We start from the raw sequence: 23,799 nt of genomic DNA, 5'->3' as shown, positions 1-23,799 counted from the left end.
TCTGACGCTCTTGACTTTTTTGCTCACTCCAGCTGGAAAAGGTTCCACCGATAACAGCTTAATCTTTTTTTTTTCTCCAGGTGTCATCTTTCCTACGCCAAATCGTATGAGCTGAACAATACCAGGGGATAAGATCTTGTCAGGAAACACCTCCTCATATCGTATCTATACGGTCACGCGCATTTACGTCTGTGTTTGTTATCGCCCGCCCATAGTTATACGCTGAACAGATTGACAGAAACATTGCGGCAGGAAAGACAAAGGCCACTTTATCGCTGGGCGGAAAGTATATAAAGCGCTGGGTGTTCCCTGGAGCGGAGCTTCGTTCATACTTACGGTTGCCAGCCGAGCAACGCCACACACACATACACAATGGGTAAGTGACTCAACCTGCTTTTAATCAGTTAGCATCCATCACTAGTTTCTGTGGTTAAGGCGTTTGCTCGCAAATTATAAATCATATTTGTGGCCTCATATTGCGTATACTGAGGAGTCAAACAAGAAAAAAAAAACATGGAAACAAGGATTGAGGTGTTAAAGCGTTAGAAAAAGACAGGCGCTTGCGATACATTTGTTGAGAGTTGTTTACGCAGTACAAGATTACTTTAATGCTGTGTTGGCATGCTGAACGCCGTGGCTACGATATTTATAAAAAAATAAAATTATACGTTCTTCCGCTAGCAATTGAGAATGCTACTCAGTGGACTCGACACTAGATGGCTGTGTGAGTTAGGAGGCCTTTTTCCTGGCAGTTTCTTTTTAGAGAAGTGGGGTTCCTCTCCGCATAATCATCACAATCTACATTGTATTCCAATAATACACATAGCACGGACATGTTTTTGTTTCTTCTTTTCGTGACCTCAGAGGTTGTTCAGGAATGGCATAGTGGCTTCAGATTAGCTTTTCAGTGCTGAACGTAGGCCTTGTAAAGCGTCTTTATCGAAGTCTCGCGGTAGGAAACATAGTGCAATATCCTACTCATATTTCTTTTATAAGACTGAGCAGATTATTTTACTTCAAGGTATAGTTTAGCCCCAATGGTTCAGTGGATACGGAGACGGACTGCTCATCTGCACAGCCAGAGTGAAATCCCGGCACGGCGGCCACATATCGATATACCATGTTCGCATACACAAGGTGGACTCAATTTTCGTGTTGTTGCGGCTTTCAAAATAAAAGCGAATTTCGGGCGTTATGCCCCACCAACCAAAGCATATTCGATTTAGATTAAGAGCTTGAGCTCATAATGTGGCATCCCAATTAAGTGGGCATTTCCCCTTTACACATAGGGTGTCTGTGTTTGTTTGTGTGTGTGTGTGTTCTATTCGTGCAGTGCATCCCACTAAGGCTATGCAAAACGGTTAAAAAATTGGGGTGTAATGAATGAAAAGCAAACAAAAAAGGAAGAAGAGGCTACAACAGAGAGTTGGTTTGAGGAAGATGTACGAGTTCACAGTGCTCGATGTACGTAAATGCTAGGTTTCACGTGTTTATTCACGCTTTCGATACCGGGTGCATATGAATACTGTCCCAAAATGAGATGTCCCCTTTTTTAAGCGCGACAGCCTTCAATCAAAGACAAATCATGTGTATCCAACGCAGAAAAACAAAACGAAAATGCTTCAAAACTACGCCTTGACAGAAACGAGATGCCTACATAACGTGAAGAAAATTATCCTTATGCTTGCTTAACATGCTGATTCTCATTTTACGTACAAAGGCAGAAAGCTGGGCAAGTTGGGTGCAATCCTGAATACTGCAGCGCAAAAAAACGACAACAAAAACTACAAAACGAGGGCAAAACAAATAAAAGACGACACGAGCACTCGTTTTATGCTCTGGTAAGCACGTGTGTGCACACTACAGACTACCTCGTGTGCAGCAGAGATCACACAGGTTCGCAGCAAATAACGGTGTTCTGCTCATCAAGCACACCTACCGCACAAAATGCACGTGCCAGCAACATAAGAGGAGATTGGAGCTCATTCTTGCTTTGTGCGCTGAGAAGTATGAATTCCGTACGGACGGATGACGTATACTTTGTGGCATTCATGCACTATCGATGACGACAGCATTTTCGAGGCAGTGAGCAGAGGGAGATAAATTCACATGTGCGCTATCAGCTCCTTGTGTTATGTATGTGTGCCGCTAAGCTTTATTTCTTTGTCTTTTTGAGCGGCCGAGAAACCGACCGCATTGCGCCACAGGTACGTCCCACGCTCAGGTATACTGGGCGTGTTTTTTCTCTGTGATAAGGAACAAGATCTCCGTGTAACGTTCGGGATGCGTGTAATGTTCGTGATCGGGAGGTTGGAAGGAACTGCTATGTCCCATTTTGCGGGGTTTACACACGATCGAGAATTTGCCACATTGCAGGCTGGGTTAGAGAATTTTATAGAGTTGCTTACAGCTGGTCTTCCGAGGCCTTCTCTTTGCGCTTCAGCTGTATTCTACGCCACATCGTGGTGTCCGTCAACATGCAAAAAGTGGCTTCGGGACGGTACCGGGGGAGCTTATGAGTTTTATGCAAATATTCAAAAATCGAATTTTAACAATCGAATTCAGCAATGTTCTGTAAAGGTCGATGTGCGCTAGCTATATGATGGTGGCGATTTCAAGGCAGTCCCAGTAAAACTATGTTACAGGAAACGCGAGAAAATCGACGGCAGCACAAAAAATAGAGGTTGCCCATGCAAGCGAGCTTTGTGCAGTGGCTCGCCGTTTATTTCTGGTAAGCGATTATTTTCCCTTAGTTATACTGCCGAAAATGTAGGACACTTGAGTAGGCATGACACTGCGCAATAAATGGAACTGAGACCGTTGTTTGCAACGGCTGGAAGTCAGTGAGGCTTATCCAGCGTACACTTGAGCAGAATTTCGACGTGCTGTTATATTACCTGTCGAAAGACTTGATGGCCACTTCAAGAACAAGCTATAAAGCCTAGCATTGTTTCGAAAAATACCTCCCTTTCCTCTGCATACTCCTGAAGTCGGTTTTGTATTACATGCTTCATCAGCTTCCTTAGGCACGATGTTATCGATATCTGCCTGAGGTTGCCTACTTCAAGTTTCTTCCCAGGCTTCGAAATGACGACCACTTATCCTCCATTTAAGTTCTCTATAGTCGAGAACTAATGGGCCGAAGCTATGTAGTATAAATTTCCTTGTAGAAATCGATATAAATTGACGTCAAAACAGGTGTACTGCACTGAACAAATAGATTATAGTCTCTTAGTGCAATAGAGTAAGCTCTAAGAGAGGATAAACACACCAGAGGACACTAGAATAAGATGGGCAGATATTTTAGTATTAATAAAATGGCTGCAGCAGCTGGCCGTCGGCATAGTTTAGTGAAGATCGGTATAAAACACCTTTTTTTTTTTTTTTTGCGCAGTGCGCCGCTGGAAGTAAGGCGACTCCTTTTTCTGTGAGCATTTGAAAAGTAGACTTTCTTGCTATGACTGGTTACAGGCCACTCCAGTGCACGCCTGACCGTAGCGGCCATTGCCCTGTCGGCGTGCGTGGGCCTCGTCATCGCCAACTGTCCGAGTGAGGAGAGCCTACAGCCTTGCACGTGTGACCACTTTGGCATCAACTGTATGCGCGCCCAGTCAGCAACCCACCTTAAGCAGGCCTTCAGGAACAGCACGCCGGCCACTAGAGACCATAAGCAGCTTTGGATACAGAAAACGCCCATCATCACTTTCCCAACGGACGTTCTAGGACGATTCAGGTTCAGCGAAGTGCACATTGAGTTGAACTCCAACCTTACATCCTTCAGCTTGGATGCCCTGACGAACTCAAACCTCCTACTGACCGTTCTCAGCCTGTACGGGAACGCCTTGGCGACTTTTGAGTTTTCAAAGTAAGTTGAGAGCGCGTTCAATTGTGTCTAGGTTGTCTAATCAAACAGGTTTGGGTTTGATAGATCATCATTAGCTGGGCCTATTCCTGATCCGGTGGTCTTGAGATACTGCTGGCTCTCCAGTAGTAAAGGCATCAGTAGCGGCTACGTTTCTCCCTATAGGGAGCTTGCATGAAGCGATGAAAGCTGGGTAATCCACCATGATGATGTCGCTGGCAGCACACGGCGGGCAGCGCAGCCAGGCTGAATTGAGCAAGTGCCTTATCGTTTTCGACGGTCCACCGAGCAAACGAGCGGCTGTTCGTGCGCTGCTATTATGTGCCTTCCTGAGGGACGTACGCGTCGATGCTCTGCCCGAAAAATCTGGCGCGCATGAAGAAATGCAAAACAGTGCGACGCGGACCTGTTCAAGCTACGCGCAGACGACCAACGTTGCAGACGGCTGACTGCACTTTACGTCTGGACCTCTAGCCATCCGTCAACATCGCCGACATTCATGATTTCTAGTTCTGGCGAGTGGTTTGATACTTGCCCGGATTGACGTCGATCTCGCGTGCGTTTTGGCCCGTGCGAACCATTCGCGTCGGCGTCGCTAGATGAATGCTTTGCTTTCTCGGCCTCGCGCAGACGTACGTTTGTTTGTTTGTTTTTGGAATCGTGAAAAGCCAGCAGTCGGCCTGTCCGATCACGCCAGCATCATCTGCACGCACTACACGACCTTATAGACGAGGCTGTCAACGACAACATCATGGCGGATTACCCAGCATGCATCGCTTCATGCAAGCTCCCTATATGAAAAAAAAAAAAAAATATCAGTAATTTGTAGCGTTTCCGAGTTAGCTGTAGTGCAAATTTAACGACTAGCCTGTGAGCTATTTGCAAAAAGCTGTGTAAATAGTTTCATAATTCTTAAATGTTTGGGGTCCTGATAAATAAGTGCGTTAAGGTCAGCGTCTGCACAACTCTCTGTGCTGAGGTAAGTCATCATGGAAATAATATAAATAGTAAGGGCCTCTTCGATTCACAAGCTTGCAGCTAAATACCTTCTTATAGCATAGTTATACATATTTATTGAGGATCTGATGTGAAACATTCCTAGCAAAACAAGAAGGGATGTAGACACTTGTTTTGCGATTAAACTTTCATTCTTACAAAAGTTGCACAGGTTGACGAAACACGTAAGTTACACGAAAACAATATACTACATCCACGAATATCACGAACGAATACTACCTGTACGTGAAATAATTCAATTGACGACCATTTAATGTATACGAGCGCCCCATCTTCCGAACAAATTATTTGCTGCGTAAAAATGGTGTAAAAATTCACCCCGACTCACTGCTCCCTGCATCTCCTACACTGTATCGCTGCCGGATTCATTTGCTTTGTTTGTTGATTCTTCGTATTACATTCATATTTCTCAAATTTCAAGCTAAGCTAGAACATATGTCAATGCCTTGTACCAGATCTCTCTTGTTCATAGCGACAATGTACTTAGCTGTGCTTGCAAATAGATTGGTGTCCATTATTGTTATTGTAGCGAGCTTGTAACAGACTAGATTAGATTGCTGCGCATGGGACAGAAGTAACTGAAACTAAACTTTAAAGTTCATTTCGGCCCCAAAAGCGACGCAGCTGTTTACACACGCTTCTTTTCACCAAATCTCACGGCGCAGGTTGCGGCGGTTTCCGAATCTGGCGGCGCTGAACCTGGCGGAAAACCGACTGACACGTATTCCAGACAACGCGTTTGCGAGCTCCAGGTTGCAAAAACTGTACCTCTCGAATAATCCCATCACGTCAATTGGAACAGGGGCCTTTTTCCATCTCGTGGGTCTCAGGGAACTCGGACTGGAGAACACAAGACTTGTCACGCTGCAAGGCTTCTCGCTATCACTGCCACGAGCGCATCCAGAACTCAGGGTACGCTGCTTTACACCACTTTGTACGCACTTTGATAATCAACTATACGTCGGTACATTCGTGGGAAAACGGATGAGACCCCTCCCATCTTTGTACACGTTTGACTTCAGTAGCTGCTGAGCAGGGGAATTTATTTGTGGCGTTTGTTTATTAGTCTTTAATTTAGCTCCTAAACAATTGATTGAGCAGCATTGAAAAACATCGGTTTACTTAGCATGGTTTTTACACGTCAGTTAGCAGCACAGTGTAGTGTGGCTGAAATGTTACCAGTAGAGTGAAAAAAGTACCGCCCTCCCCCCTGCCTTGAAACCTGATTGCTTTTAAATTTAAGAACAGTCGTAGAAACTTAGGAATTATGAATGCTGCCGGCTTAATACTGACTAACTTAGAATTTAAATGTCGGCAGTGGCTAAAACAAGAATGTAACCGCTAACCTCTGCTGTTTACTGTAACCAACCAATCCTTCTGTAGATACAACCCAAGGAAAGAAGACTATATCCATGCCTTTTCTCCACTCTTAACACTAGTATTATTCCAATGTGGGAATACAAAATGATGCTTTATAATATAGTTTTTCTTTATTCATTAAACAACACCCTCAAAGAGAAGCATCAATAGGAGCTCATATTGCATGGTAATTTAGGTGACCTAGAACCAACGAAATAAGGAAATGATTCCTTTCTAACACCCTTGCTGTTTTTAGCAAGCTCAGGTGACGAATTGATTTATGCTGTTAGTTCGTGAACGCTCAATTATTTATTTATTTATATTGCCACACCTGAGTGTGGCTCGTAGATGAGATGAAACAAATAGGAAAATGTTAGAACAAGTAACAAATTCTAATGCAGGCATTTAAAAGTAGAATGCATGCTGTTAACAACCGTTTGAAGATATTAAAATATTTGCAGTCAACACAGAAGGAATCAAACATTTGCCAGACATACAACGCTGTATGACTGCGCAAACGAAAAAAAGTCATTAGCCAGAAAAAAACAAGATCATCTCTGATGCTCTTGAATTCTCCAACACACTTGCACTGAGGGGCAGCGTTAGGTATGAGATTCCACCCACTAGTCGCCCTTCTAAAAACAAACTGTACTTAAAAGAACCAATCTTAAATCAGGTTTGTAAAAATTTAAACTCAGAAGAGCAAACAATTCTTTAAAAGGCATTATTGGATAAGCAAACGAAGATTAACAGAGACGAACGAGAAAAATAAAACCCCGCGATTACCGCATAGAACGTTCACGCAATCGCCTACCACACAAGATACAAAATTGTTTCGCTTCCACACACATGCCTAACTCATCTGGCTCCGAACTCTGGCTGTTTGCGCCATTTATTGGGATTTGAATAAAGACAAGCTCTGCGCTCCTTCTAATTATCGTCATTATGCCAGGATAAGCTAAAGCGGCGTGGAACTGGATCGCTTATTGAACTACAAAAATCAAGGCGCCCCTGATTTTCTCCCGAGTGCGTAAAGGTGATGAATTAAAACCAATAATTTCATTACGCCAAAATTTTATTACCCCTAACATTAACGAGCCTTTCTCTAGAGTTCAATAAAATGCGCAGGCATTCGTCCTTGTTTGTGCGTGTGTGTGTGTGTGTGTGTGTGTGTGTGTGTGTGTGTGTGTGTGTGTGTGTGTGTGTGTGTGTGTGTGTGTGTGTGTGTGTGTGTGTGTGTGTGTGTGTGTGTGTGTGTGTGTGTGTGTGTGTGTGTGTGTGTGTGTGTGTGTGTGTGTGTGTGTGTGTGTGTGTGTGTGTGTGTGTGTGTGTGTGTGTGTGTGTGCGTGTGTGTGCGTGTGTGTGTGTGCGTGCTTGCGCGCGCCTGTCCTATGTGTCGTCACCTACTCTGCTGCGTGGTGCATCATGGTCTGAGCAACTAGCTCGACTCTCTACTGTATTGCATTTTACCTTGAATGCAATGGATGAGTTTTGATGCATTTACACGGGTATTAGGGGTACCCTTTTTTATTTCATTAGCTCTCCTTCGCTTGATTTAATCGACGCGCCATTCTTCGAGCAGAGCTAATCAGACAAAATCTTGGCTTTGGCGATTCCAAATACACTGATACATTTGGGCTAATATAGCATGATTCTACGTAAACTAAGCGTCGTTTAGGTAGGTCAGGTATTGTCCTGAATTTCAGATACGATTACTCGAACGTAATATTGTTGAAATTGAAATGCTTTCAGCATGAACCATTAGTAGTGGCGTCGTTCTACTCTCCTACATATCTTCTCGCACAGATCGATCTTTCCGACGGACGTCTTAGGCAGATCGACCCTAGAGCCTTCGATGGCTCGGCTCCCCTCGTACTCGATCTGTATGGGAACAACCTGACAACCCTGGAACAGCAACCGTTTGAAGACCTCATGTTCCGCATGTACAACAGAGCACAGCAGCAGCTGCCATTGATCCAGGTTGGAGGTAAGGAATCGAAAGAAAGTTTTGATGCTTTGAAGTGATTACTGACCACTAACGGAAATTTTAACGCTATGAGCGCCCTGCGAAATGCTTCTGTCGGTTGAACCACCTCGCTTATTCGTGCTGAAATTTGGCGCGTCGATGATGTGCGACCGTCTGAAATTTTCAACACCGAGTTTAAGGTCATGTGGTTGCCTCGTTCGATGAGCACTGGTAGGAAATTTGCGTCGCCCTGCATGCACCGTCGGGGACCCAGAACTCGTGCTCATCTTTTGCAAAGCTGATTTTGATGGCACCACCTGTTGCATATTCGTCAAGCGATTGTTCTCCCTCGAAGTTTCGATGATTGATCCAAACGATTAAGGGCTAGTTTGAAGATGATTTCTCTACTGCTTTAGCAATATACTGAGCGCTGAAAATGCTGCCAATGTTTTGACTTCCCCAGTTTACCAAAGCTGCTCGCCCCTGCTGAAATACACGATGTAATCGCTTTGTGAGTACGCCCTAGATGGCACCACCGACACCAGCCGTGCGAACGCTGCTTGTTTTGTGTCTCCGATATTGCAGAATACAAGGGTTTCTAATCAAATCTCGCCCGATCAAGCAATTACTTAGTATAAACGTAGACGGCCGTGTGAGAAGTGTGTGCCAAATTTCAGCGCCAGTAAGGGAGAGGTTTAATTTAGGGAAATATCTTGCTATTCACATAGTCGCGTATACGAGAGACACGGAATGTAATGATGTATTGCACGTTGGCTGCCTGGCTGCTTGTGTCGAACTATTTGCTTCTTCGTGTACACAAACGGCGTTCATGATTGGGGAAGGGTTTTCTCGATATCATGAAGCTCACGCATTACAAACCTAAAAGTCAGTCAGATAAGGGTCGCGATAAAATATACAAAGCGCAATTGAACGAACATGCGTTCACATCAGTTAACAAGGTACAGACAGATTTTCGGTTGCGTTTTTTTTTTCCTTGCAACTACGCGTAAGGCTTTGCTATTCACGAATCACCACTCGCTATTTGCTCATGACTGCACAATAAATAATAATCGAATTTTCTTTATCTATGATAGTTTCTGTTTCTACAGCCGAGCGATGGCTATGATGTCAGAGTAAGTCTAGGGCACGTTAGGGATAAAAAAGCAATATTATTGCTCTTTCGTCGTCTTCATTCGCTGAAACGCTAGGTCAGGTCTATAGAACAGGGATCACAATGAGTGGAGAAGAAATGAATATACTGTAGGTTTTAACCCTATAACATAGACTAGACCACTTTGACGTCACGGAAATCGGTAAGCTTTTGAAACCCGAGAAGATGAGAAAATTCAGTTAAATTATTTAATGGTCGTAGGCGAAAACCATGTGGTCGTTCATGTGCAGTAATATTTTACGCATCAGCAACGCGAAGAAATATGCATCCAAAATTGAACTTCTATATTCCTTTCAAAGATACAGTAAAAACTTACATCTCTCGATGCTCTGCAACGCTTCTCTGTTCGCGTAGCGGTACTGTTACTGACACTCTGTCGTGCCTTCCCAGGAAACCCGTTAACCTGCAGGGGCTGTTCCTACGAGTGGCTGATCCCGCATAGCCGAAACCGAGCAGTGCAACAAATCTTCTACGGATTTCAGTGCCCCGACGGTAGGGGCCTCGGCAGCATTACAGCCACGAAGATTGCATGCCGGAAGTCGTGGTGGCCATTCGCAAGCATTGGTTAATTTATTTATGTAAATGTATATATGAACTGTGAATATTAAATTTCCCGTCAACGTTACTTCCTCTTTTCATGCTTATTTGTAATTCAAAGCGCACTGATTGTAGGGCAGCAGGTCAGCGCAGCACATCTGACTTCACGGGATGAACTGTGGCCGCGCGCCTGTGCACCGATCACAAATTTTGCTCCAATGGTTCTTCATTATGGAAGATAAGCCTGGACCCATGGTCCTCAGCCGACGATGAAGAAAAGGGAACTGCTATAAATGTTTCACATCGCAGCTGTCGTAGACACGATTCTTAGATCGAGCTTCGATGTCTTTGTACGCCTTTGACGTAACCAGAAATCAATACGGAAGCCGATCGGCTAACTGGAAACAGTTTGGGCCAACTAGGGTAAACTACTGTGACGCCACAGCGTTCCCAGGCTTTCTCGCTTCATGTGATATACGGCGGCTTGTATCACGCAGTTCAAACCAGTGGTACTCCACCAAAGACATGCTTTAAATCACAGACTACCAGCATTGCTTTGACATTTCCTGAGATCCCAATGAAGCGGCAGGTGTGGCAATCTACCTTAGCGTCTGTTTGTCCCTGGCACAATAGGCACGTCTGTTAGGCATGTCAGATGTAGGACTGTTAGGCAAGGTAGATGAAACTAATGAATTAGATCCATTTCATGACTCTGGGCGATATGATTTGCAGGTGGTGCCTGCGTATATCGCGCCTCTGGCAGTTAGCAAAGGAGTTGGAGACATTGGGCACCTCGCAATAACACGCAGAAATACACTAATGATAGTAGTGGGAAACTTTAGGATGAACATGATGTAGCAAAAAACACTTTTGTAATCATGAGCGAGAACTTATCGCTCACCTCAATTAGAAGTCTTCGTACAGCTGTGAATAGACCTCGCCTTAAAATGTACGAGGGCTCACTAAAGCGCGCACTTTATTAGCACCGTTCTGATCAGATGGTTTGTTTCGTAAAGGACTCGGTGAGAAGGGCTTGATAAAATGCGAGCATCTCTGTAAAATAAAGAGTGGTCCATTTACTAGGCACTGCTCTTTATCTTACATACTACGCACAGATACATCTCTCAGCTATTCTATACTTCATTCTATAAAAAAAAAATGTCTCAAAAGATTCCACAAAAATTCTCATTATCCAATCAAGCGCATAGATTCCCAGCTGGGACAGTGTAGAAGACCACTGTCGCACCTTCGTACTGCGCTCAACCCCCAGGTACTGAGTGAATGAATGACGCTGAGTAGACATTGATCTAACATTACACATTTTTTGTGTTAAGTATTGTAAAGCAATGTCCAGGTCTCTATGGACATGTGTGTCCGCGTTGGGTGCGTTGACCTCTGTGAGCCACTTTCCTGTACCCATGACAGAAAGGCAGAATAAATCTCTTCGGAGTCACACTCGAAAATATCCACGTCACACTTCGCATATGTTGTAAACGGTGGCATAATCATGGACAGCAACAGATTCCCATTTTCGCTGCTAAAACCTACCCCGAGAACGGTAAACTAGCACCAAGAAATACATGCGAAAACTAACCATTGTTTTTTGGATTCGCATTGCGTTATTGTCAAAGATGGTTCTCACCTGAAAGGCACCCACCCAGACTGTTGAAAAGTATTGGTTAATTAACCAGTGCCCAGAAAGTCAAGGTGACCTGAAATATTGTGAACCTCGGCAAAGCTTAAAGCGACAGCATCAGTTCAATTAGGTTTCCTTGGGCAGGCACACGTGACGGAAATGAGACAACAACGTGATGGTCAGCAAGGGTTTTTCTGCGCAGCCGTAGTCACTAGTCTCAACAAAGAGGGGAACTGCGACGCTGCCACACAAATGTTTGAGAGTCTGTACACCAGCGCCTTTGTGTGTTCAGTGGATGACAAGACACCGAAGATGCGAATATAAGTCGCAGCTGCTTGCTTAACTGTCTCATGCATAAGGGTCGCTTGAGTAGGGTAGCGTTAACAGGATAGGAATGCGTAATATTGTATTAGGTTTTTAGAGCCTTAACAGTACTGCGTCCTTTGAGAGTTTCGCGTTGAACTGCATTGCTGCTTGTAGAAACTTTGGAAAACCTTCGAGAAATATTATTGATCAAGAAGATCAATAGGATGGGATCAGTGGCCTTCTAACAAAGGGTGACCCCTTCCACCCAGTCCGCAAGCGTGGCTTGGGTGTTTTTGTCCGGCTCCCTCAAGAGCCTAAGCAAGGCCCTCTGTGAGGATGCTGGTAGTCCTCTAGAAAGTGTCGCCTGTCGCTTTGCGACCGCAGTATAAGCAATTGAGATCGATGGGCTGTTTGGCAATTTTAGATCAAAGAATGGGGATCATGACTGTCCCAGTTTGGGCTTTACGTAGGTGTTTAGCTTGTTTTCTGGTAAGCTGCTGATGAGATCATTGATAAAGCTGTTGCGCCTCACGAAGATGACCGGTATATTCTTTGCATGCGTAAGTTTCGTTTACAGGCGACTCCGAGAAACTTCCCGATCCCTCCCGGTTCGATAGAGCTGGGGCATATCGGTTCACCTTCTCGTTTCCTATATTTCCCTCATGTACAGGCGCCACGTACTCGTACGCCGCATGTTGTTTCATCTCGCGCGGCACAGCAAACATCATCACCTTCATAATCGTGTCCATGCAAAAGAGCACACTGCTACAACGGAGCATACGTGGCATGTATGGCCACTCCAAAGTCAACCTTCATTAACGCCATAACATTTCATGCTAGCTCCATATGCGAGGCAGAGGAAGTAGCTATCGCACTGGCCATCGCGGATCCCCTCACCAAACTATTCTAAGCGACTCAAAGAGCGCCGTTCAAAATTTCGCCAAACATTCTGTAAGTGCGCTCGCAACGCGAATTCTGCGCAACCGATCTCTCAATCACAATATCAATCTTGTATAGGTTCCGCCTCACGTGGGTAACTCCGGAAACGGAAGGGTCAACCGTCTAGCCCGAGGCTTAACCAACCGGGAGATGGGAGATCTATCGGGAATTGACGCGCCCGCCGAGGCGCCACGCACATACATGGATATTACAAACTTTTATCGCGAGCTAAGATGCACGTACCCTGCCACCCTCGCCCCGATCTGGACCGGACGCAAGCCACGACACTCATACGACTACAAACGAAGGCCATGCTTTGCCCCTACCGATTATATTTAATTGCAAACGGTGAATACAAACCTGCATGCCGGCACTGCGATGACACGACGGAGACCACCCAAGACCATTTACTACGCAATCCCCCTCAGACGACACTCTTGCCAGCTCCCTCAGCGGAGGAATGTGACAGGCTGTCGACCAAGCCAAGAAAAACAACGCAACTGGTCCTCATAACGCAAGCTCAAGAGGTCGCCCCTGACTGGAGGCCACCATGGACTCCCCTCAGCCCGAACTAATTCCCTGCACTTTGTGGCAATAAAAGTGGTTACCACCACCACCAGCAAGTGTGTTTGGACGGTACACCATCGCTCCTGTCGCGTGGCGTTCCTTGGCGCGCGTTTAAGTTTGGCATAGCAGATGGCAGGAACGCTAGAGAACTAGTCTCGTGGAATTTCTCGAAATATGACAGATCTCGCGCATAGATCTGACGCACAACTCCTGCGCGCGGGATTTCGTTCCATGAGCCTAGAAAGGCTTTCATCTCTAAAAGGTAGAAACAATCGTTGTTAATGGTGGAGGCGAGTAGGCGCCAGCATTGGTGTTTCGTTCAGGTGCATCAATGACCGCCGCTCAGTGCTTTGGACCATGCCAGTGGCTGATGTTCTTCAATCGGTGAATGTGGCACGCCTCTATACACTACGCTGTTCCGATCCAACGCAGAAATAAAGCACCACATGTCATTCATATCTGCTGTTCTCTCCTTATCTGACAACCGTCGATTCCAGCTCTCCATTCGTCTTCCTTTTTCTAGACGGATGGTGGATAGATCCTAATAGTATGAGATTCTAAAGAGAGCACACAACTTTGCCGATGAGTAAGAAATCTGCTAATGCAATATTTGAGCACGGTTCTGTGAGTTCTTCTGTTTTGCAATATGCTGAGGTAAACAAATTCAGAGACCTATTTCTATACACAAGCAATTTGAGCCTGCACTATATTTATTTATTTATTTATTTATTTATTTATTTATTTATTTATTTCAAAATACTGCAGGCCAATATTTTGGCCCAGGCAGGAGTGGATATACAAGGCATTAAAACAACAAATAAAAATAAAAATCAAAACACGGGATTAGAGTAAATGAACAAGTCAACAAAATACAACACTGTATCATTAAAAAAAATGTAACTCTAGAGCTTTAATGAAATTGGAAGACTGGAGAATGGCCTCAGGAAGACAGTTCCAGTCGGAAATGGTCCGTGGAAAAAAGCTGTGCTTGAAAGAGTCAGTCCTTGCAAAAATGGGTTCGAGCAGGTTACTTCTTGAATGATGTGTCCTGCGCGACAATTGTTTAAGAATTTCAGGGCGAGGTATGTTTAATTTGTGTGTTAAGAGGTTGTGCATAAACAATAAACGGGACATTTTTCTGCGTAGTTCAAGTAGTGGAATATGGTTATCTTTCATTAGTGTAGTAGGTGAGTCTGACCTCTTGTATTTACTGTAAATGAACCTAACCGCTTTCCTTTGCACTATCTCTATTTTATGTATGTCTTTTTTTAAATAAGGATCCCATAAAATTGAAGCATACTCTAATTTAGACCTAATAAATGATGTGTATGCAAGAAGTTTGAGTTTACTTGGAGCATTATTAAGTTTCCGCCTCAAGTAGCACAGCTTGGAAAATGCGGAGGAACAAATGTCGGAAATATGAGAAGACCAAGTTAAATCATGAGTTAAGGTTACCCCTAAATATTTATAATGTGTAGTCTCCTCAATTAAATGATTAAGCAGGCTGTAAGAAAAATGACTGATATGTTTTTTACGTGAAATTCGCAATAGGACTGTTTTGTCGAGGTTTAATTTCATGTCCCATTTAAGACACCATTGGTGAACAGCTAATAGCGAATTTTGCAAGGTGTAGTGATCGTTGGGCTCATTTATGGTCTTAAAAAGTATGCAGTCATCTGCAAAAAGCCTTAAAGAGACATTATCAGGAAGAGAAACAGACAGATCATTAATATAAATTATGAAAAGCAGCGGTCCTAACACGCTCCTTTGGGGTACACCTGATGTGACTGGAAGCTCATTTTATTTGAAACCATTAACCTCTACGTATTGTTTCCTGTTTGTAAGATAAGCATTAATCCAATTAACAAGGTAGTTAGGGACGCCGATACTTACTAATTTATAAATGAGTTTACTATGGGAAACTGTGTCAAAGGCCTTGCAGAAGTCTAAAATGAGGACATCAATCTGCCCAGATTTATCGAGAACTACTTGAAATTCATTAACTGTAGTTACCAACTGCGTGACAGTGGACATACCCTTTCTGAAGCCGTGTTGCAAGGAGGATAAAATGTTATTTTCAGCTAGAAAGGAGTTAAGATAACCAGAGACTATGTGTTCTAATAACTTGCAACAAGAAGAAGTGATAGAAATTGGACGGTAATTAGAAATGGTTAGCTTATCGCCTTTCTTATGAATTGGAACAACACGGGCCATTCTCCAGTCTTCCGGCACTTCACCAGAAAGTAAAGAAACTTGAAAGATTTTTGCTAAAAACTCGCATAATTGCGCCGCAGAACGTTTAAGAAACACATTTGAGAGCCCATCAGGGCCCGCAGATTTTTTATCGCCGAGTTTACGCAGCATAGACAGAACACCATTTACAGAAATACTTGGTATGTTACCTTGGTCTTCAATTCGAACTCTAGCTGTGGTTGCCGCCACCGTCAGAAACACGCTTTGAAAGTACTGGTTAAAACCTTGTGCTATTTTCGTGCAGTCGGTGACAATGTCATTATCAATGCGAACCTTACTCAACTGCTCAACCTTTCGATCTAGAAAATTCCAAAATTTCTGGGGGTCACTTCTGATGAATTCTGGGAGCGTCGTATTGAAATAATGAGACCTCGCTAGTTTTAATTTTGAGGCAAGTTTCTGTTTCAAAACTTGGAAGTGCTGTAAGGAAGCTGTTTTTTTCTTCCTACATCGCTTCACTTTGCGCTTGATTTGAACAATTTCACGAGTTACCCAAGGATTGTGACGGTGAGTGCGAACCTTTCTAAGCGGGACGAAATGTTCAGTACAGTACTGCACTGCATTCTTGAAATGCAGCCATAAGCTATGAACGTCATTCCCGCCACAGCTGTTCAACAGTGATTGTAAGGCGTCGATAACTGCATTATCATCAGCACGAGCGTAGTCCTTTATCAATTTAACTGGACGCATCCCGGAAGCAGTAGACGAAGTACAAGAAAACTGTAATAGACGATGATCAGAGATTCCCGGTTCAACATCAAGCACTCCATCAAAAAAGGTTTCGCTAACAAAGAATAGGTCAAGAACAGATGACTCTCTGGTGTATTCACGAACAGCTTGCTTAAGGTTTAATGAGAACATAATATCTAAAATAACATCACATGAGGCACATACGCCATACGACGGTTTGTCCCAGTCGATGGCAGGAAGGTTGAAATCACCGGTAAGCATTAAATTCCGACTCTGGTAATGCATTAAACGATCGAAAAGACTAGACATAAAATCATCCGTAGCATCAGGTGGGCGATACACAGCACAAAGGTAAAAGGTGAAGCCATGTGTTATCAGGCGCAAAAACAAGCTTTCATTATCATTATCAAGCACGAACAACATCCAAATGGCACTCCATCCCTCCCCTCTTCTTGACATGTTGTAGAGAAGGAGCACGTGTCTCTTGTGCACTCTAGGTGAGCAGTCCACTTACGCAACAGTGGCCTGCACTATACAGCTCAGAACATTCTAATCCCTCTTCGTCGCACCCCCGTTGTCACACTATACCATCACCGAGTGACTCCATATAATGAAACTACGCTCTACCTGCGTGCGAATCACTCCGTCTCTGTACGCAATATGCTCTGTAAGCAAGAAGGCGGTGAAGTACCTCCGCGCCCGTCTTATGAGAGACAATACTGAGAATTGCGCTAGAGCTTATGAAATCAATATGCTTACTCTAGTTAAGATTATCAGTCACCTAAAGCATGATATATTTATATTATGTTACGTCTGATTGTTTCATACCGCTAGTGGTGTGATACAGTGATAATACCGCAACTGCTAGTTTTTATTAGTAATTCTGATTGAAAGGTTTATTTTCTCAAAGTTAATAGACATTTGCTATAAATCAAATTACGTGGGAAACCTTTTGGAACCCACTATTCAGTAATTGTTGGTCTGAGACACTTTTAGTTTTGCTAAAATATTATCACCATCTTCTAAATATTAGAGCGTTTTTATCGCTTAATTTGTTCCGATGACGAAGAAAATCCATCTTTTTCCAACTCCAATAAATTATATTTCCTTTTTTTTCTCGATGTTTTCCAGTTCTCCTTTTATGTTCCAGCTTCGTCAGAGAACTCTCTAGGTTTTATTTTTTTTTTTCATTAAACAAGAAAACGGCAGGCAACATTCAATACATTCATGCACCATGGCTTCAAACAGGTTCCAAAGTTCGCGAGCATTAGCAGTATTAAAGCAGAACGATCACGATTAAATCTCCTCCATCTCTATCTGAAGCACAGATATTCTTCATGAAGTAAATGTTTCCGGCCGCATTAGTGCAGTGTCGCGATGGCCATACAAGAATTGTCATTCTGCCCCTGTACTTCCCTGCCGCCCCAAGCGTGGCTGCGTGCACCTTTTCACCCGCCACGCGAGTGCAAAGCACACTAATTAGCCTTCACTTTTCTTAGCGTCAAGAAATCCGGTTCTTTATAGCATCCCCTTTTCAAGCCAGCCGCGTTTACCCTTGCCATTTGGCTTCGGAGCCGACTGAAAAGAACGGATTAACGCAGCTACATTGCAGCATGTCTGATACATTTGTGCGAAGTAGCATGCGGGTGCTGAATGCCCCGACGGCCTGCCTCTGACTTATTTCGTTGGATGTTAGTTCTCCGGGACTTTCTTCAAAAGTGCGTAAGTATTTCTATACGCTGTTGTTGTTTTGGTGCACACTCAGTTGAAAAAACACATGTTCTACATTAGCCTCTAGGCCATCGTCAAGTGCTTTCTTGCTTGGGCAGATTTCGCGCATTGCATTTATAAAGTTGGGCACATCATAAGCCGTACCCGATTGATATATCTATGACCATCACGTGCGTAAAGCCATTTTCGGTTTTGAAGGTTGGTGGGAACGCGGGTATACTGGACTGTCTCGAGCATATCTACCAAGCTTCCTGACTGGAATCATCTAATCGTAACTCTTCAGCCGCAGCCCGGTGGTAATCAAGGAGGGTAAATTCAAAAATTGGGAGGACGCTTAGACTTTGCCCTTCCGGCAGATGCGACAGAGCCTTTACCTTTTTATTCCACGAACGTTCGGCAACCAGAACGTAATTTAGCAAACTGATAAACGTATTCAGTTGGGTTGGGTTTTGTGAAAAAAAAGGCGCAGTATCATTTTCACGTCTCGGTTGGAACCTACATTTAATACGAACGGTACAGAATTGGAGGTACATGTGCCGTCGGTTCTAATCCTGTCAGAAATTAGCTTTCTCTTTTACAAGCAAATAGCTGCTAATTGAGAAGCAAAATGTATGACGCCATCTTGCACGAAGAACGGATGCTTTAAAACTTTGAAATGAAATCACGATGATGTTTTATTCGGGGCGTTTTATCTCAATTCTCGGTTACGGCAATGGTTGCGGTGACACCTTTTTTAACTAACCACTGTTATACGCTATCGCGTAAAATTTGTTTAACGTTGGCTCTAACGTTCGAACTCTGTCTGCCCCTACCCTCGCTGCAATAAGTAAACCTGGCCTGTTTCATCGCACAACGGATCTGGCAACGCCCTTATTCGGTAATGCCGTTATTCACTGAGATGGTCTGCGTAGTGTGATTGCGTATATATCATGCTGTGGCTCGTTACTATAGAGGTATATGTTTTAAAAGTTTTCTGCTCCCGCCTCTGAATAGCTAGGGGCACAGCTTAAACATTGTTCGAATAAAACAACATTTGCAATTGTCCATTTTTTCACAGCTCCGCAAGCACCTCCTTTGGCATCCAAGGGATTTCGCATCCTTCTGTCTCACGATCAGGTTCAATTGCAAAGATGCTCACCAGTGTTCCAGCCGCCTTCCTTGCTTCGAGCTTCTTGTTCAGCTTTACAGTTGCCAAGAGCCTCGACAGGGCGCTTTCGAAGCTTCCTTCTGATGTGTGCACTCCTAAGTCTGAACCGCATGACGTTGGCAGCAGGGCAACGTGTACTTTCACCCGCGTCCTCGACATCGACTATCGAAGGATTCCGACCCAAATTCCGAGCGTCAAGTGCAGGTGCCCAGGAAACCTTTGCAGCCCGCTGGGTGACTTCAGGTGTCAAGAAGTGAAGGAGAAGATAATGGTGACGCACGCGGAACCCTCCGATTCGGATACTAAGTGGGTCATGGTGAACCAGACTGTGGAGGTGACGATGGCATGTGTGTGTGCCATGAGCACCGATGTGAAGGCCAAGGAAGATGAGGGCTTGAGAACGCTAAGTGTGCCAATAGATTTAGAGAATAGGCCAGTTTAGGTAAAGTGTAGATGGTTTCAACAGAGCGAGAGTTCCCCAGAGTTAGGCAAACGAATACTCCATAGCAACATTAACGCTGGAATGTCGAAAGAAGAAACTCGTGGGCAAAATGGTATGACACCTTTAGTTAAACCTCGAGTGTAGTTTTACCGGCTGTGCAAAACAGGCGAAATTTGTCTAATCGTAAAAAATTTAATTTATGCTTAAAAGAAAAATCAAGATTTCATGGCAACTTTGTAACGTATGGTAATGGTGAAAAGGAGGAAAAATATTCAGGCGGTCACAATAAAGTAATATCAGCAGCCACCGCTCTTTGATTACTTGCCAGCGTAGCAGCAAGGTAACACTTGTAATTGGGGATGGTTTGCCATTATTATGCAGTTTTGCACATAAGGACACCAGCTGAAGAATTATAATTCTTTAGCTTGTGTCCTGCACTTACGACAACGAGCTGTGTGATATTGTTTCGGCAAATACACTCAAAAGTGCATTTCTGTAAAAATATAAGGTATTTCTGAGCACCAGTAAGGACTATCAATTTTTTTTTTCGTATCTTATGTTGCTCGCCGTGCTTCCCGGGATTTTTTATATTCTGAAACACTGAAACCTCGAATTAACGCTTTTAGCTAGCTTGGCCGTCCCCGCTGCCGTGTAGTTGCAGTATTTTATATTGCTGGGATTGATTTTAATGCTCGGTACTTCTCGCGGCCATCTTTGGTTACCGGCCCTTGGCAGCCTGCGTACGAGAACCACTTTATTTTGATACGTTCTTGGAGGCTCTGCTTATTACGATGAACTGATTACGTGCCACGTCACCACTCTCTGCTATTTTGTCGCAAGTAAATCATGAAACTATTACTCTTCACACAGTTGGCGTTCCTTACTGGAGGTCGACTGATGGTACTGACTGCTGAATCTGCGCTCAACGTTTTAAAAGGAAATGACATCGCTTTAACGTATTTAAATCTAGTAGGACATGCGAAAGCTTTTGAGCACAAATGGAAGCTGATGGAGTCGATGACGTGCAATTGCAAAGCGTGAGAGTGTGCTGTAGTTTTCACACGGGCCGATCGGCTGCGGCGGTAGCTACAAAATTCAACAGGATAGTTAAGCGGGCGAGTTGGTGATACATCATCCAAAAAACAGCGCGAACAAACGGGAACGACAGGAAGAAACAACAGGAACAGCGCTTGTTCCCGTTGTTTCTTCCTGTCGTCTCCGTTTGTTCGCGCTGTTTTTTGGATGATGTAGCTACGAAGTTTCGTACTCACATCCCGTGAGAAATTTCTGGGTTTCAATCCGCTCAACTCCGAGGTATTACTACTCTTAATTCGAAAGTATTTCTTGTCTCATGTGTGGCGTCAATAGAGTGTGTGCACGGAGTGTATGCAGAGAGCCTGATCCGAGCATATCCGCACGAAGCGCCAATCATTCATTGCATGCTTAATTAATATAATAGTTCATAAAGCAATCATGTCAATACTAGTAATGAATAATCAAGTCACAAAAATGAATAATTTACAATTGAACGCGATAATTAAATACTTGAATTTGTAAATCAGAAAGTGACGCGTTATTTCCTCATTTCGGAGAATTGAATAATTACTCATTTAGCGAATTTATAAATTTAAATTGGGATGATTTGCTGATTAAACTAATGAATTATTTTCTTGAATTGTTCAATTGCTAAACTGATGAGGAGTCACTTTGTCATTTAGATGGAATCGATAATTACTGTTTAGTCAATGTACCAATTGCATTAATTGGCTAATCGGCAAAAGCATAAAAACCTAAAATGCAGCAACATAATCGGCAGCACTAAGAGATAAGCTTTCGCATTACTGCACCTAAGCAGACCTAAGAGTAATCCTGGAATTTTAGTGTAAAGCACTTCAAGCGGAAATATAAACTTTAGGCGATTTTGCTAGGCTCTGAACGTCCGCGGTGTTCTCGCACTGAAAGTGGCTGAAAGAACAGACACTCAACCACAAGCGTAAAACTTCCGGAATACAAAAAGTTCAATTTTAAAGACGATGCGCTACTCGTTTAAAACTACGAGTTTACATCAATATGATAGAGTATTCATTAGAGAACTCCAAAGAAAGATAAGTACCGGGAATGGTGACACAAGCACGCGACTGCACTGTTTCAAAGGCTACGCTTCTAACATACATACATACATACATACATACATACATACATACATACATACATACATACATACATACATACATACATACATACATACATACATACATACATACATACATACATACATACATACATACATACATACATACATACATACATACATACATACATACATACATACATACATACATACATACATACATACATACATACATACATACATACATACATACATACATACATACATACATACATACATACATACATACATACATACATACATACTGAAAGTGAGGTGGCTAAATTGCAACAGGGCAGGAAAACATGCAGTGTTCTAAGCTTGCATAGCGTTCAGAACAATTCGGGCATGTGGGGGTATGTCTAATTTGGTATAGAAATGATCGCGCAGGATTAAGGAGTGTATTTAGTTGTATGCATCTAAAAATGCGTATTTTCATGATAGTGAGGGATTTATAGGAATAGGAAGAGTAAGAAAGTTTCCCTAATGTTGTCATAGTGAATACTAATTTCTTTCTTGTAGTGAAGAGTAGCGTCCCACGTGGGTGGTTAAGGCCAGGGAATCCCATTAGACCTGTACTGAAGTTCGCTGGCGAGGCGATGCACTACCTCAATGCCTGGGATTCCAGCGTGACCAGGAATCCATCTCAGTGTGGCAGTGTTAGGACGTAGTTTGGTGAGAGCTTTGTGTGGATCGCCCTGCAGTTCTTCAAGAATGCGACCCGCGTGAATAGCGTGTATAACCTGTATTTAAGCAGGCCATATGTTATACCATGAAGGGTTAGGGATGCTTGTGCGAGGTCTTGAATACTGGCAACTACTGGCAGAGTCTCGAGAGTCGCTGTAGGCGGAGGATCTATGTAAAGACCGAGGGTATGCGTCACTCTCAAGTAGCATAACAGCATTATACCAATACCGGCAGAGTATTGAAAATTGGCACAAATGTCGTACCTTTATTGGCATTCGACCCAAATGCAACCCGAGCCAATATATAGCCGGCTGAAAACGTATGTAGGACCTATATTTAGCCATTTAAAAGCTGGCTTACCTACGATGCTGGTTTGCCAGTTTCAAACCGAGAATTATATATATTCGTATTGACTGCTTGTTCTATATTGGCAACCCAACCGTATTTGTTGGCTATCGTAATATTTGCCATTGGATGTTCTTCACTGGCTTCTGAATATTTTCATGCTCTAAAAATCATTGACACCGCAATATTTGTAAGACAAGTCTACCTACTGGCATACATGTTGTTAGTATTGAGATTTATATATTGGTTTCATGTCTGTTTTGTTTTGCCAATCCATTGCTTGGAGCCATTCACATGCTTAGAGCTGTTTGTACAGCTCATTGAAAAAATGCACTGAAGCAAAACCAGAAATATGCACTGTGAAAGAAATTTCTTTATTTAGTAATATTGGTTTAGTATTCCGTAATATTGACACCGGATTAGTGTCCACCTAAATATCTGTTGATCCATACAGTCATTCGTGCCGGCGTTGCTGAGAGTGCTCATTTGCCTTCTCGCAGTCGTTTAGGCGTAACTTTGGAATCCCGGTGGACCGGCAATGAGCCTGTCCAGTTTTCAGTTTCTGAACTGTGTTTTTCGTTCGGAGATAACAGCAGAGTATACCAGTGCGCCAGCATGTACCGTATGCGCGCATTAGAAGACCATGTAAACGTGGCTTGTTCCACGTGCGGTTACTGCGTCGCATGCAGGAAAGGAAGAAAACTTGGCGAACTATCCATGAAAGCATCGCTTTATGCAACAAATTAAACACCCCCGTCTCATCGATGTTACACGGATCTTTGATCACAACTTCTCCGTGCATGATTACGTTCTCCAGTGTGTATCCGAGTTGACAAAGGTTCCTTCGAAAGACGAGGAAGATGCTCAAAATATAAAATGTGCGCTCATCGAAACTAACAGAGACACAGACCGAAGAGGATGAGAGGGGCCACATAATCCGTGATCATGAATATGAACAATGTACCAAACAGATA

General features: G+C 43.5%; 2 protein-coding genes across 2 annotated transcripts; both read left to right on the top strand.

The window, feature by feature from the left end:
• The first annotated feature begins 230 nt into the window (after positions 1-230).
• LOC146178485 (uncharacterized) lies at positions 231-10,000 on the top strand. The gene is made up of 5 exons (XM_084578305.1): positions 231-376; positions 3,472-3,865; positions 5,545-5,791; positions 8,045-8,225; positions 9,766-10,000. Exons 1-5 carry the CDS (start codon positions 373-375, stop codon positions 9,942-9,944), a joined length of 1,005 nt encoding a protein of 334 aa, XP_084434431.1. The 5' UTR covers positions 231-372; the 3' UTR covers positions 9,945-10,000.
• Positions 10,001-17,899: 7,899 nt separating this feature from the next.
• On the top strand, positions 17,900-19,987 carry LOC146178484 (uncharacterized). The gene is made up of 2 exons (XM_084579769.1): positions 17,900-18,025; positions 19,092-19,987. The coding sequence occupies exon 2, from the start codon at positions 19,165-19,167 to the stop codon at positions 19,621-19,623; it is 459 nt and encodes a 152-aa protein (XP_084435895.1). The 5' UTR covers positions 17,900-18,025; positions 19,092-19,164; the 3' UTR covers positions 19,624-19,987.
• Positions 19,988-23,799: the final 3,812 nt, after the last annotated feature.

The sequence above is a fragment of the Amblyomma maculatum genome, chromosome 9 (genome assembly GCF_055883805.1).
Source record: "Amblyomma maculatum isolate TAMU_Amacu chromosome 9, ASM5588380v1, whole genome shotgun sequence".
In the NCBI taxonomy this organism is placed as follows: Eukaryota; Metazoa; Arthropoda; class Arachnida; order Ixodida; family Ixodidae; genus Amblyomma; species Amblyomma maculatum.
The sequence above is the reverse complement of the archived record's forward strand: the minus strand, read 5'-3'. Positions and strand labels throughout refer to the sequence as shown.

Bases quoted from the DNA above. Each gene is read 5' to 3' on its own strand.
- LOC146178485 (XM_084578305.1), top strand. The intron at 3,866-5,544 runs GTAAGTTGAGAG...CTCACGGCGCAG, and splicing joins GCGACTTTTGAGTTTTCAAA to GTTGCGGCGGTTTCCGAATC. The intron at 8,226-9,765 runs GTAAGGAATCGA...GTGCCTTCCCAG, and splicing joins GCCATTGATCCAGGTTGGAG to GAAACCCGTTAACCTGCAGG.
- LOC146178484 (XM_084579769.1), top strand. From the start codon at position 19,165: ATGCTCACCAGTGTTCCAGCCGCCTTCCTTGCTTCGAGCTTCTTGTTC.